This window comes from Scatophagus argus, chromosome 23 (genome assembly GCF_020382885.2).
Source record: "Scatophagus argus isolate fScaArg1 chromosome 23, fScaArg1.pri, whole genome shotgun sequence".
Classification (NCBI taxonomy): Eukaryota; Metazoa; Chordata; class Actinopteri; family Scatophagidae; genus Scatophagus; species Scatophagus argus.
The window spans coordinates 13,820,633-13,835,228 of record NC_058515.1 but is presented as its reverse complement, the minus strand read 5'-3'; the positions used below and the strand labels follow the sequence as shown (position 1 = coordinate 13,835,228).

The window sequence follows — 14,596 nt, the reverse complement described above, 5'->3', positions numbered from 1 at the left end:
TGTGTGTGTGTGTGTGAGAGACATCTTCCACCTTATTCTGTGCCTCAGTGTTACTTTCTCTCCTTTCTCCCCTCGTTCTTACAAAGACATTACGGTTAAAGGGCGATTTCAGAAAAATGACAGCATCAGTTGCTTCTCATCTTTCAAACAGCCAAAACTGACGGGGGACACGGTGGACTTCTGTCCACCAAAGAATGAAGACAAATGGTGATGTTTCTCTTCATTTATGACCTAAATGAAGTCTTCCTCTCTTCACCCCCCCCCCCACCGTCCATATTCTTCTTCTTCTTCTTCCCTCCTTTTCTTGCTACAGGAGTAAAATTGTTCAGTCTCTCCAGTCTTTGTCTTCTACTGTCTCTTGTCTGCTTTGACATAAAAGGAATTCTCTCCGTCTCTCTCTCCCTCTCCCTTCTTGCTTCAGGATTAAAGTAAAGGAATTCGGGGATGGAGAGACGCAGTCTTTCATCGAGAGGCCCCACGGAGGGGTTTCATCCCTCGCTTTCTTATCTTCCCATCCCACCGAGACACACATCCACTATCACTTTACCCTCATCGCACTTTAAAAGAGGCAAAGAGGCGGCTGCTGCTCTCTTTCCCTCTCTATTCATCCTTCATTCCTGCCTCCCTTTTGTTGTCTGTGTGTGTGTGTGTGTGTGTTTTTCCCCTCACAGTCTACCTTCCATCACGTTACCGGCTGATCTGGTATAATATTGGTACAATCGATTTATTACTATTCAGGTTTGTTTTTCTGTTTTAAGCTTCTGATTTTTTTCTGATTTTATTTCAAATGTCCTGAATTCAAATAGTTGTAAACTGTTACATATATTTACATGTATGAATATACTTCATACTGATGATCACATCTGATATTCTGCGTTTTGAACTGAACTTCAGTAAGTACAAAGTAAAGTAAAGTTTGTCATCGTTGCAGTGGAAACTCAGGCTGGTGGCTTCTTTCTGGTGCTCAACACTGTTCAGAAACACTTAACCTGTGAATCTAAGCTCGATCTGACCCTGGGACATCGACATCCTCCTGTTCAGCTCGGCGGATCCTGGACCGACTGACTTCACTCCAGCACGACACGGAAAACACCGAGCCGAACCCGCCGGCGACTCGACAGAAACAGGAAGTGCTCCCTCCGTGTCTCTGCCTCTACACAGACGGAGGTCTGGCAAAATTAAATAAAGCACATCCTTCCTTAACTCTTTGCAACTTGAAAAGCTCTAGTGTGTTGACCTAAGCACTTGTCGAACACACACACACACGAGCCATCCTGTGATCCCCATCGCTGACCTTTGACCCACGGGGTTTACCCAGCAGCTGCGGATGTTATTGGACCTAATGGATCCAATGTGAGTCAGATATTAAAGTCAGGCACATGTGAACACAAGCCTTTAAACACTTGTGCTCTTGTGTTTTCTCAGGACTTTAAGTAAAACTGCAGCCCTTTGGCTATCAGCTATAATGAAAACCAACCGAAGCCAACACGCACCGTCTGGGTCGCCGCCGCTGTGTTTGCGTTGGGGTCGGACGTTAAATCACCCAGGGCACCGAGTCTTACCCGGGATTTAAGAGGCCGATCAATCATACTATCTATGCGATACAGTGATTAAAAGCCCCTTCATTCTCTTCAAGCACACGAAGTTGACAAGAGGTGTGTTTGTTCCTCCCATTATTACCGGCTGTTTGTTTTCACACCACATTTACTGGCCAGCGGAAACATCTCGGTTAATATGTTTAAGTCTTGACATGTCAGTCCTGCCCTCCTCCTCCTCCTCCTCCTCCGCCTCCTCCTCCATAATTAACAACAACCTTCCAGTATGTGCAATGAACTCGAGGGTAACTGGCACAGATTTTGGTAAACGTGAGCCAAATCAATCCGCACAAGCCAAATAGTAACAATGGAAATATGAAGAACATTTTGTTTATTGTGTGCCAAAGTTCAAGTCTTGGGTTTGTTTTAAGAAAAAAAAGTGCACATTAATTGAATCTGGCTGCCTCTAAAGCAATGAGAATGAAAAATAGGTTTGTCATTGTTGCTGTTGTTGTTGGCACTTTAAAGGAACAGCTCAACATTTTGGCAAATTCTCTTATTGGCTTTCAGCAGCTTTTTAGCTCAGCAGAGCAAAGAGGCTGGAAATCTGTTGTATTAAATCGGGGCTGGCGGGCAGACTTGGCCTTCTGTGAAGCTACGCTAACTGCTGCTGACTCCAGCTACATATGGACTGGACCAGACTGACATGAGAGCAGTTTTACCTCCTCATCAAACTTTTTAACTTTTACTTCTATTCTCAATTTAAAACTTCTTTCCTAACTCTGCTTGAATTAAAACACTGCAGTTTGCCATCCAAAGCTGTGCAGTCGTGCTCACTTTTGCTAAATTAGATGCAGTGCTGTTTGGATTTGCTCCAGCAGGCGTTCACATCTTCTTCGGTGAAAAACCCGTAACAGTTATTGTTCTTGTGTAACACTTTCTGCACTCGCTGTGTGGCTGCCGACTCCCACGAGTGATTCCTTGAAGAGATGAACTTCTGATAAACCCTGTCGCTTGTTCTGGTTTTACGACTGACCCTGTGCTCTGAGTTCGCCTTCGGGGGATCAGCAGAGCATCACAAAAAGACATACGTTTACACTCAGCGAGGCCTCGGCTGCGTTTGATTCATCTCATTACTTGCGTTGTTGTTCTCTTTTCAAGCAAAACGTGCCGAAGTTTCCGGCACGGCGAGCCCACGTGACGACCAACGTGTTTTACAGGACGAGCGACAGCTGAATCTGCTGCAAGCCGATCACGGGGGAACACACTCTGTTCACGAAAGCGACGTTTCCTCTGATATTTCCACCTTTGACCTCTCGAGTTAAGAAGTTGCACTGATGCCGTAATACGGGCTCCGCACGTGTATAGACTGCAAGTTACCTGCTGTGGCGTTTTGTTAAGTGAACAGAGCTGCAGATGCAAAGCGGCCAAACTTTTACTCACTTTGAAATGGAAGGAAACCTAAATGATGTTTAGATTTCTTTGTTTTTATGTCAGATGTGACGCCTTAATCGATGAGGTCATTGGTTTCCGGATGTTTTTGTCTTGTGAGCCCTACTAAAGAGCGATTTCTACCCTCCCGCCACGTTTCCTCGCCCTGCGTCCTCCGTCCCACACAAACACAGACCTGAACTTCTTCCCACCTGCCAATCTCAGCGCCGTTAACAGCCATAATTGCGAACCCACCTCACCTCGCTGACCTCTAAGCACAAAAGTAAAACTGAAAAGAGACAAATAAGCACCTCAGCACTTAAATGTCTCCCAACAATAACAGGTAGAGAAGGTAAGACAGCCGCGGCCGTGTCATTTAGGCCTCGCAGGACGCCTGTACGGGGGTACATATATTACCTGAGCTGTGTCATTTACCTGCAGGTACCTGGGTGTAATGTGGAGGTCGTCACTGTGTTATTTAGCTAAACTGGCGTACAGTAGGCAGGCAGTAAGTGCAGGCTTGTGTGTCAGACAGTAATTGTTGTTTGGATACAGGCTGAAAGAGACCGAGCTACAGCGCGAAGCTTACAGTTAGTCTGGTTTTCGCCTGAGGTGAGCACACGCTGAGCTCTCAGCTGGCCTTGTTTGTTCTTGACAAATGATTTACATAAAAGCAGGATTCTTGTTCTTTTATTACAAGTGGCACAAGGCCGCGTTTTTAGTTGTTTTAGTTTAGTAAGTGACAATAAAAGATCAGCTAAAAACGGCACTAAAAGGTGTAATCTCCCACGGGGACAGGAAGGTCCTCCTCGCTTTTCAAAATCCTTCTCATTTGTGCTAAAAAACGTCACCGTCCTGTACAGCCTTGTCTAATATTAATCATAGTCATAGATTAAATGATTTTTAGTCCCAAAAACTTGCCAAGATGGTTGCGTGTTTTTTTCCTTCAGCCCTAAGGGTTGACTGACAGCCTCCACCAATCAGAGGACGAGACTGTGTGTAGCCTGAGATGCAAAACCCGGGGAAAAATAAAAGTGCCACACAGCAAGAATATTCAGCTTTATGAGCAGCAATGACAGCCAGCAGGACCTTATTTATTTATTAGTTTTTTTGCCCTGGATTTTGTCTCTCACAGAAGACGTCTTTCTGACTGCTGGGAGTTGATGGGATTGTGGGCAGCTTGGCAGGAAGACCCACAGACACAACTCAGGAATGACTCAACCTGCACTGCATGTCTTTGGAAAAAATAATAATTAATGAAGCGCTGACGAAAGTTCAGTAACAAAGGCGCAAAGACCAATCAAGTTGCCAGCCTTCATAATGAGCTTTGGTGTCTCACATCGGGAAAAACCCCTGAACCTCACTGACAGCCTGCGCCCGTCCTATCATATGATGCTGAAGTGTTTACAGCGGCTCGTTAACGTATGGGAACGTAAGGGAAGCCAGTGGGTTTATGCTGACGTACAAAACACACACAAATCTTCCCTCTTAACTGTCATTTGGCAGCTTGGGTCAGAAAGTGAAGCTGCTCCGGTCGCCACCACTGAAGTGTAACCAGCTGACAGGTGGAGGGCGTGTTTATACGTCTGTGTATACTGAGATGAAGTGCGTCACGTATACTGTAAACAGTGCTGGAATGTAACAAGTACTGTGCTAACTTTTACTAAATATTTCCACGGTATTTTCCACGTTAAACTTTCACTCTACTCCATCTCAGAGGAAGATACCATGTTTTTTTTTTAACTCTACTAGTATTAGTACTTGTACTGAAGTAAAAGAAACTGAATACTACTGCACTACTGCAATAACGTGCAATCATTCGTCGACGAGTTCTGTCAACACTTGTTTGTATAACAAGCGCCAGTCAATTAATTTTTATCTCAAAGCAGCAGTGACAAGGAAATGAGTTCCTCGCCTGAAGACACTGTTTTGTTTTGGTGCACGTCTGATTCGTCTCCTGGAGAAATCGCAATGCAGTCTACAGACGAGGAATGTTGAAACATGCGCAACACAACCTGACACGGGGCTCACTTTGATGCACGCCGAGCAGCCATCGCGGCGGCGGGTGTAGAAATGTGATGTAGAAAAATAAAAATCCAAACCGGGGCCCCCGGGTTGTCATTTGTTAATGAAGTGAAGGCAATTTGCTCGTTTCCACAAATTAATTTTCCAAAGCTGTTTAATTTTAAATGACGCCTCACCTCATGTAAATTAACTGTACACAAAATTATGGCTTTAGAAAAAAAAGGTAAGATGTACTTTTGCCACAAAGTAAAGACAGTTTTTGTGGTTTTATGTGGTGTTAAAACAATTTGTTGGAAGTAAATGTAGACTCTGAGTTTAATAGCTTGCGTTGTCCCCTCAATGACATGACAGAAAACACGCTAATTAAAGTCAATTTTGAAAGCACATTAGCCAGTGAGGAAACATGTGCACTCGGCAGGCCCGGCCTAAAACTGCTACCTGACAGGTGTGGTAGGTCTACTGAGTTTTGATGAAGAAAAGGCAAAGGATGATGTGCTGCAGACTTTGCCGTTAGAAACCTGCACAAACGTGGACGTATCTGTGCGAGACATGACTCACCCTGCTGCCTTTCTCTGGGTTGCACCTGCATCCTCCGCTGCAGTCCAGGCCCCCACACGGCTCGTCGGTCTCGGTGCCCTGCAGAAACAACAAAGGGGGCAGAGATCACATCCAGCGGTTAGGGGATACGTGTGGTCAAAGAACCGTTGCTCAGAATCATGACGACATTTTTGGCGTTCGATGGAAAACTGAGGCTGAAAACGCTTTCCCTGCCTGAAGCAGAGCTTCAAAAGAGCGCAAGTCTTTGTTTAAATCCCTTCAAGGGTGAGAGTTAAAAAAATCAAAACAGGGACTCCGTGAGTCACACGGATATGATGAATTGTTACAGTTGCATCAGCGAGAAGTTTTCAGATTAACAGCAATTTAAAAGAAGCAAAGCGGCTTAAAGCGGCTTTAGGAAAAGATCAGATCCAGTCAGAGTGTTTATTGAAAAAGTGCACCTGCATGTGATCTAATCACCTATCAAACATAACATGCACTATCACGATCTCCGGGTTATAAACAGTGCTTCCTTTTGTGCTGTGCTGACATGGTGTTCGCAGCCTCCCCTCGGGCCTGTCCGACGGGGGACGGGCGAGTCGATGCGTGGCCGTCCACCTCCACTTCTTTCTCGCTGCTTGTTGATTGGTAACAGAGACACAAACAGGCCTTAACTGCAACCAGAGTCAAATCTCTGAGCAAAGAATAGAGTCAGTGATACCAGCAGCAGCCCCAGGGGAAAACTTTACTCTACACGACTCCTTTCATAATGTTACGGTGACCTGTGGGGCGTTTGTTTTCGCAGCCAGGACGACCAGGAGTGGGAAGATTGCGAAGGCTTATCAGGGCCGCTGAAAGAGTCGGGGAGGCGGCTAAAAGTTTTGAGAGGAAAACATGGATATTCTTATAGATTAAAGTGGCAAATTAAGGAGGAAACACTCACTAATGTACAACACTAACTTGAATATTCTCTGAGATTATAAAGTCATAAATTTGTGGAATAAAAACAGAGAAATTTGTCAGCTAACCTGATTACAACTTTAATATTTTTCTCAGGCTTTTAGCCCCCTTTTTTTTTAGCCTACATTGACCTTAATCCATCATCATGGAGGCTTCACCTTTGGCAGGGCAAAAGCATTTTGTGTGAATAAACCTTGCAAAAATCTGCACTTTGCTTCCATTTCCTTTTTGGCGGTCTTATGTTCAGTAAACAAACACCATGTGCAGCTCATAAACTCCAAGTGAACTCCAGATTAACCTTTCTGTGTTCGGGGTGGCATTCCTGAGATATCTACCAAACATCACGCAATGCCTTTAGAGTTTATAAGCAGCACAGAGAGAGCTTTAATAAGCTGACATATGAGTGGCATAAGCTCATATACATGTGAGGCTCTTAAAACTTCAAAACACCACACGCCGGGTCTCTCTGGGTGGGAGGCCACGAGTGCTTTTTGTCTTCTACATATCTGTGTGTTTGAACATCTTAATCTTTTTGTGTGGATCTAAAGTGAATATCTGATATATAGATTGTGGGTCTGGACAGATTAATCGTCGCCCTCGTGTTCATAAGGGAGCACACGTCTCCGTGGTTTCGGGGTCTCTCTGGGGGTCAGACTCAAAGGTCGTGGCTGGTATTTCAATGTGATTAGTGGATGAAAGGGTGCTGGTGGGGTGGAGGGACGCGGAGGGGACGGGGACAGGAGGGGAAGAAGGACAAAAGGGTGTTGACCGGTGTGTGATGGAGGTTCAGAGGACAGGGGCGGATGAGGAGAAAGCCAGAGGAGGTGAGAGACTGTATTAGTTCACAAGGCCGCAGCCTGTGAGCGTTCAAATCCACAATAATCGAGGTCAGGAACCTTGCAGGACCCCCGTAAGTAATCGCCAGCAGGTCTAGTCTGGGTCTCAGTCTAATATAACAAGAGCCTGGGAAAGACCGGTGTCATGCGGAGGCGTCTGGGAAACACTCAGATCAATAATGGATCATTTATAATGAGTCTTGTGATGCATAAAGGCCGCGCCTTTAGCAAACGCTACTAGGTCAGGAAACTGCAAGGAAACAGCTGAACACACAGTAAATCAAAAGAGTAGTACCACAAACCTCTACTACTACAAACTACTACCAAGACGGCCGCAGTGACAACCACAAAAGCTGCAGACCAAAAAAAGTGACGTGACGGAGGAAAGAGGAGAAAAAGAGGAAAACACACAACAAGGAGAAAGTGAACTTGGCACAGAGACAGAGAGGGAAGGAGGGGAAAGGTCAGCGGTCCTGCTTTCTTCCCTCTGATCTCCTCAACTCCTCTAATCACAATGACAGAAGGAGGGCAGGAGAGGGAGAAAGTGAGCAGGGAAACACCGAAATTTGGGCTAATGGAGGCAGCAAGGAAGGAAGGAAGGAAGGAGGGGGGTGGCAAAAAAAGGGCTAAAGGAAATGGAGGGAGGCCAAAAACAAGAGGAGCTCACATTTAAGTTTTGGCAAAGAAGAAGAAGAAGCTGAAGAAGAAGAAGGAGAGCAGGGGTACTAAAAATAGAAGCAAAGCGAGTGATGTGGAGAATTACAGTCACTCCAAAAGAAGCCCAGAAAAGAAGAACAAAGGCAGGAGGCACACCTGTTTAAGAGATGATTCAGGAAGAAGCAGCAGAAAATGACAACAAAGGCTTAAAAACAAAACACAAAAGATGACTTATTGCTGCTCTCTTGGCTCCCATCTCGATATTAAGTTACTCTCATTATGTTGGTCTATTATCCTCCCTTTGTTGAGGCATGAATACCTGCGCAGGTATTATCCAATCAGCGTGTTCTGGGATTTAACGCAGCTTCTACCTGAGCAGGGCGGAGATGTGCGCTGATCCTCGTTCAGTTCGCTCCGTCCACGCCCAGAGTTAAAAGCGACGGATGATGGGGGCAAACAAGACGCTAATCCAGCGCCCGAGGGACGTGTGATGCGGAGGCAAACGTGGACGCATGCGCACAATGAGGAGCCATGTGGGGTAAATAAACACACATGGAGCAGGACACGTGAGCGCATTGTGGACCTGCAGACACAAGCAACATCGCACGAGTACACACAATGTACTTCTGTACTTGTGAGGACGCCCTTTAACAGCTCATTCCCCGGCAGGCAAAAAAAAAACCCAACACGACCCGCTTGGCGGCTGTCCTGCAGCTTTTGGTCGCATCCCACGGCCTTCCTCTGCAGTTTCAACAGTGGACAGACGAACTCCGGCTGCAGAGGACGAATCTAGACACACGTCCAGCCAAGCGCCAATCAAACAACCAGTCTGTTCACAGAGACCACACTGATATCAGTCAACAAGTCCTGCACATTCAACTAAACTGTGGCTGCCTTCGTTACTTACAATACTGCAATATTTCAAACTGCCGTTCTTTTGACAAACAACAGCGTGCGAAGACCACTGAGAAACACACTGCATTTCCTGTGGCTACTTCATAATAAATGTCGACGTGTTCTGCCAGCTGCAGCAGTCGCAAACATTCGCACACAAGCAGCCAGTTGGTAACACGAGATAAAATACTGCAAATATACAAATATCACAATACTTCAGCGGACCACAGTCTCAGTCGTACCGCTTCACCTGGCGACAGATAGTGACTGGTTGCTCTGCTGATCCGTGCATCCACCTCGTCCACGTCCCAGACCTTGGGATGGTAACCCCACCTGACTCCCGTCGTCGCATCTGTCATTCTCACTACAGCCACTAGAGTTCTCCGTCACGTAAACACACGTGTTCGCTCCCCGAAACGACCTGATCGGCGTCTCCGGTTGTCACTGTTACTGTAACGTGTTGCTGCCTGAAAACATGCTGTGTAATTTGGCTGAACTGACCCTCTATGTTAAGATAAGGGCGAGGGAGATTAAGTTAAAGGAATGTAAAGCTGCTACAGGATCGGACACGTCGCGGTTAAAGTCAGGGCACTGCATAATTTGCATCATTAACTGACATAACGTGACGGGACAGGCACATTCCCGATTGTCTGCCTCAATCCGGCGCTTCACTCTTTCTGTCATCCTGGCATTACCCAGCTAATGTTCCCTCATCAATCTCCAGTGTTTGCTCATACTTTACTGTACAAACACTCTCATGTACATGCGTCCAAATGAGAGTTTTAAAAGCCGTGCGTAATTCCCGTCTGTTTAAACCTCCTGCTCTTCGCGCACCTGAGAGCGGCAGCTCGTGGCCCCCGCGGCCGACGCCTGGACTTGCCTGTTCATTCTTACAGGCTCTGCTGATGTTATCCGGATGGAGGTTGGGTCTGGGGTAACCTGGAGTGTGATATACATTTTCTGAGGCATATGGCTGAAACAACAGAGCATGATGTGACAGGACGGCCAGACTGTTTTGTTTAAAGAAGAAAAAGAAAAAAAAAGACGAGATAAAACTTTGCCAGATTTGTTTGTTATAGAATTCCTCACTTTTAACGTGATGGTGGTTTACTTAAAGGTCAGACAGGCCGGCTGGTGATATGAAAGGAATGTGCGTGACTTTCATTGTATATTAGCAGCTTTAAAGATGTGTGTATGCATTTGGTCTTTTTCTATATCTAGTTTATCAAACATAATTAAATTGTTTCCATTCACTGCTGATTTCATTTGTGTCGATGAGGTCAGTGTCCCTTCTGACAGACAAAGATTCAGGAACTACCGACTCGCAGGAGCTAAAACTTCCTGAAACACAGAGGAGATTAACCAAATTGGACCAAAGACAGATTAAAAAAATGACAAAGACACCTTCAGCTAAAGGAGCTAAGTTTAGTCCTGGTTCCTGGCAGGGCTCAGGACGTGGTTGGCTTAGCTTAGCATAAAGACTACAAACAGATCATTTTTGTTTAAACAGTCAAATTAAAACAGCAGTTGCCAGATAATTTATCTTAGAGTAACTAACTGACTAAAGACTATTCTTTGCCCTTTAACTGCTGCACCGGAAGTCAGTGAGAAGAAATAATCAGAACAAAAAGTGCATTTAGGCTGAGCAGCGAAGGTCAACCCAATAAACTACCTCGAATCCCAAAAGTGACCCCTCATGCTTCCCCTACACAGCACTGCACAGGGACCTGAGAAATCCACAGCCTGTCAATCAGCACGGCATCACACGCTAACAACCAATCACAAAGCAGAGTTTACTCCAACACCTGTCAGTCACAGCACGCGCTGATTACTTAAAGGGGAAGCCGCAGGGATCCACTGAGTGACAGCCGAGGCTGGCAAAAATGGATTTGTGAATACTGTTTGACGCTTCACATTTCACCTTCACCTGAACCTGACGTTGAGGCGTGACATCAAGGAAAAAAAGCAAAAGGAATTGGACTTCTTATGCAAACAAAAAGAGGCGAAGGGGAAGAACGTCAAACGTCCTCCTCTTGTCTCATATCTCACCTCTCCTTATTTTGTCTTCCCTGCATCCTTCTTTCTTCTGCTTCACCCTCCTTATCTTACCTCCCCCTCCCGCCTCATCGCGTCCTCCCTCTCCCTCCTCTTCCCCTCTCTCCTCTCTGGTCCATCTGTGACCCTGACATCCACCACAGGAGACTCTCCAGCTGTGTTTGGGCCTGCAGCGCTCCTCGTTTACTTCTGTTTATTCCACGCTCTGTGTGTGCGTGTGTGTGTGACAGCAGTATGGACTGTATATAAGCACACACGCATTAGGCACGTGCACGCTTTGTGTACTCGCGCACGAGCTCACGTGCATTTCTGTGCGTGAGCGTTCCCCTCGACCAGGCCACCCAGCTCGAGGCAGCTCATTCATAACTGGGCCAGACGGGCGGAAATTTGCGACCCTAAAACAGGACGTAGCGCACAGCCGGCTAACATGGCCGACGGCTGCAAATGGAGGTAAAGTAAACAGCTCGTTTACAGACGTTTACAAGACAAACTTATAAATAAAAATGGAGCAGAAGCAGAAGCTTAATTCATGTAAAATGTCAGGATTGGACTTTTCAAAGGGTTTTGATTCATTTTTAAAGAGCCACACACGAAATTTGAATGTTTTTCTTGTATACTTTTAAACATTTTCCAAACCCAGATTTTTCTGATCTTCAATCCATCTCATTTAACATGAAATCTACATTTATTTCTGTCGGTTACCTAAAAGGAAAGAAATGGCAATCAACTGGTAGGAAAACAAAAACTACTACAAAACTCAAAACATTTGTTTTAGAATAAGGTCAACGGTGAGGTAAAGTACACGAGTTGTTGCCAGCAGGTTAAAATCTACAAAAACACTGACATCCCTCAAAAAAAGATGACATCAGTAGTCATGAACTTCAAATCCAGATGCATTTTGGTACTTCATACAAGCAGTTAGTAAACAGTATACCTTCGCCGTTTCCCAATCTCTAATCCATTTGAGACTGTGTTAATGTTGTGAAACGCTTTAATGTCAATAAGTCCAAATCCAAATGTGCTGCAGAACGTGGATTTCCTAGCAGAGTCAAAGTAAACAAAGGTTTAGAGAGCTAAGCTCCTTCCGAGTGCCACGGCTCCCCTGACATTACAGAAACAACCTCCAAACACAGCAAGAAAGCAGCGCCAGACGAGCATCTGATGCGCGCATGTTAGACGCTGGGTGTAAATACTCAGTCACAAGCAATAAAATCCCAAGTACAAGTACACAAGTATGAGCATCAAAATACACTTGAAGATCCCCTCCACATGTCATAATTTATTAGCTGATTTATATTTTGTGTAATGATCTGAATGGAAGAAGTACAATATTTGCCTCTGTGTTGTAGCACTTGAGCACATCCCACCACCGCCGTCCTAAAATGAAAGGTTCAGAGCATCTTTTGGATCAATCCTGAGTTGGCTGATGAGCGCTTCTCAGGAAGATGATGAGGAGGATTAACGTGCACATCATCAGTCACCGCCGACGACACGTGAAGCAGGCACATTCGGATTTATGTGCGTTTCTGTGCTTCTTGAAAACCAATAAAAACTGCCTGAATCTATGGAGTTCGAGTCCTTTGCCTGACTCCAGCCTTGGCCACTTGTGATGAGCCGATGGCATCGTGCAGCTGAAGAGGGATCTCAACTATCTGGTCTCTTACCAAATATTACAGATGCATCGCGTAAGCAGGACCTCCATGTCGCAGCAGGTCGAGGTGAAGCTAATTTTAATCTAAACCAATGCATCGTGTTGGAGGACATCATAACTTGTGCTTACTTGTACACATGGAAAATAAAAACTGTGGTCCTTGTTACACACACACACACACACACACACACACAGATCTCTCTGTTCTCTTTCCTCTGGCGAAGGATTCTGCAGTCGTGATGGAACAGAAACATTGCTATTAAGACAGGATTAGGACTCTACCTGTCTGGCCTTGTTCTCTCTTTCTCTCTTTTTCTTCTGACTCTATCTCTTCTTTTTCTCAAGAACGTAATTAGAGACTGAGGGGGGGGGGGCGTTTTTTGCAATTTTATCACGGTTTTTAAGAAACAAAACGAACCGGGGCGGGAACAGGCACGCACACAGAACAAGCAAGCTAAGTAACATGTCCTCGCTAATCCCACTCTGGTACTGGTTTACGTGTCCTCGGGTCCTGGGCCTGGTATTTCAGTCCTGCCCAGGTCCTCAGGTGGATCTCAGACTGTTATTAGTAAAAAAACAAAGAAAGGACGATTGATTTACAACACCTGTGACATTTTCATGATCTTGTGGTCCGCCTTGTCTCCTCTAATGGGTGCACACACACACACACACGCACCATCATTTTTACAGATTACATTCTGAAAACATTTAACTGCAGGGCATCGGATTGAGAACTACAGTGTGCCCACAATCACATGCCTCATTTATTCAAATTCATCCATCCATCCGCCAAAAACGACAAAATTCAACAGCAGTGGACCTTTCCAGAAATCAAGACCCGGGCACTCGAGATGATCCACAGACCCTGATCAGGCAGGAACTATTTTCTTTCTGTATCCCTACACAGAAGGAAGTGTGCGTCTGCTCCTGGACGAGAGGCTCGTGCTCGTGACAGGGCGGGATGCAAACATGAAAGGTGTGAGAAGGAAACACCGCTGCCCCCACAAGTGACATCATCGTGACCTCACAGGGAGGAGCTCAGAGGTCACATGATCTCCACCCAGGCTCAGACTCACATCGCCGCCCTCTCAGCTGGCATTCAGACGTCGAGCCAAAGTGCCGTCCGACAGTCCACATCGGCAGATTATGAGGTTCCGCTCGGGGGTTTGATTTCTCACACCTGCTCTGCAGTCGAGTGCAGGACGGCGACCAGGAAACCACCAAGTGTGGGACAGAGTGTGTAAAATGCATGCCGGGTCAACAGTCTTTCTGTGTGTGTGCGGTGTCAGAATAAACACCTTTTCTAAACTTACACTGGACAGAAAGAGCAGAAAAGGTATTTTAATTTAATCGTCAAGAGAGGCAAACCCTCGAGTATGGAAACGTGTCGACTCCCCTTTTGGCAATCACATATTTCTTTCAGTGCAGCTGCAAGTTGGGAATCCTCGAGCTTGCAAAGCCTTTCACAAAGCTGATTCAATCAGCTCTCCCATTCCCGGTGGAAATGTTTAATCACCTTTTTATTAATAAGTTGTGATGTTGAAAGATAGACTAAATTTACCCGTACATCCTCCACCTTTCAGCGCAGACACACTTGGAACAAACCTCCTGAACTCCCAACACGGGCACAAACCACCAGGAACAGGCAGCTTCACGCCTGCTCGATGAAGTCATCCCACGGGAACAGAAAAGATCCCCGAGATGCTGCCAAAATGGAGCCAAAATAAACTGCGCGCTGCTGTCCGGACAAGAGCGCAGACAAAGAGGGGGAAGGAGGAGGCACATTCAGGTGTAAATCAGCCAGGAATTACATGCTGACAAGCCAACACCGACTGGCACAGAGAAAAGGCGAGGAAAGTTGTCCACCACCAGTTTTTCAGGTGACTGTCATGTTTTGACTTGTGAAGTGAGACAATGTGAACATGGAAAAAAAATCCATGGTTTTCCTCAGCTGGGAAAAGAGCTTTGTGTGTGTGTTTACTAGCAGTCAGCTGAGGCTTCAAACGAGCTCCAAA

The 14,596-nt window shown here is 45.8% G+C and overlaps 1 protein-coding gene across 7 annotated transcripts in view; it reads right to left on the bottom strand.

The window, feature by feature from the left end:
- The window catches only part of col4a6 (collagen, type IV, alpha 6), a 94,907-nt gene that overhangs the window by 33,631 nt on the left and 46,680 nt on the right, over positions 1-14,596 (bottom strand). For all 7 annotated transcript variants that reach the window (XM_046380330.1, XM_046380331.1, XM_046380333.1 and 4 more), the window contains one exon: positions 5,550-5,627. In XM_046380330.1, coding sequence (XP_046236286.1) covers positions 5,550-5,627 — 78 coding nt within the window. The remainder of the gene's footprint in view (positions 1-5,549; positions 5,628-14,596) is intronic.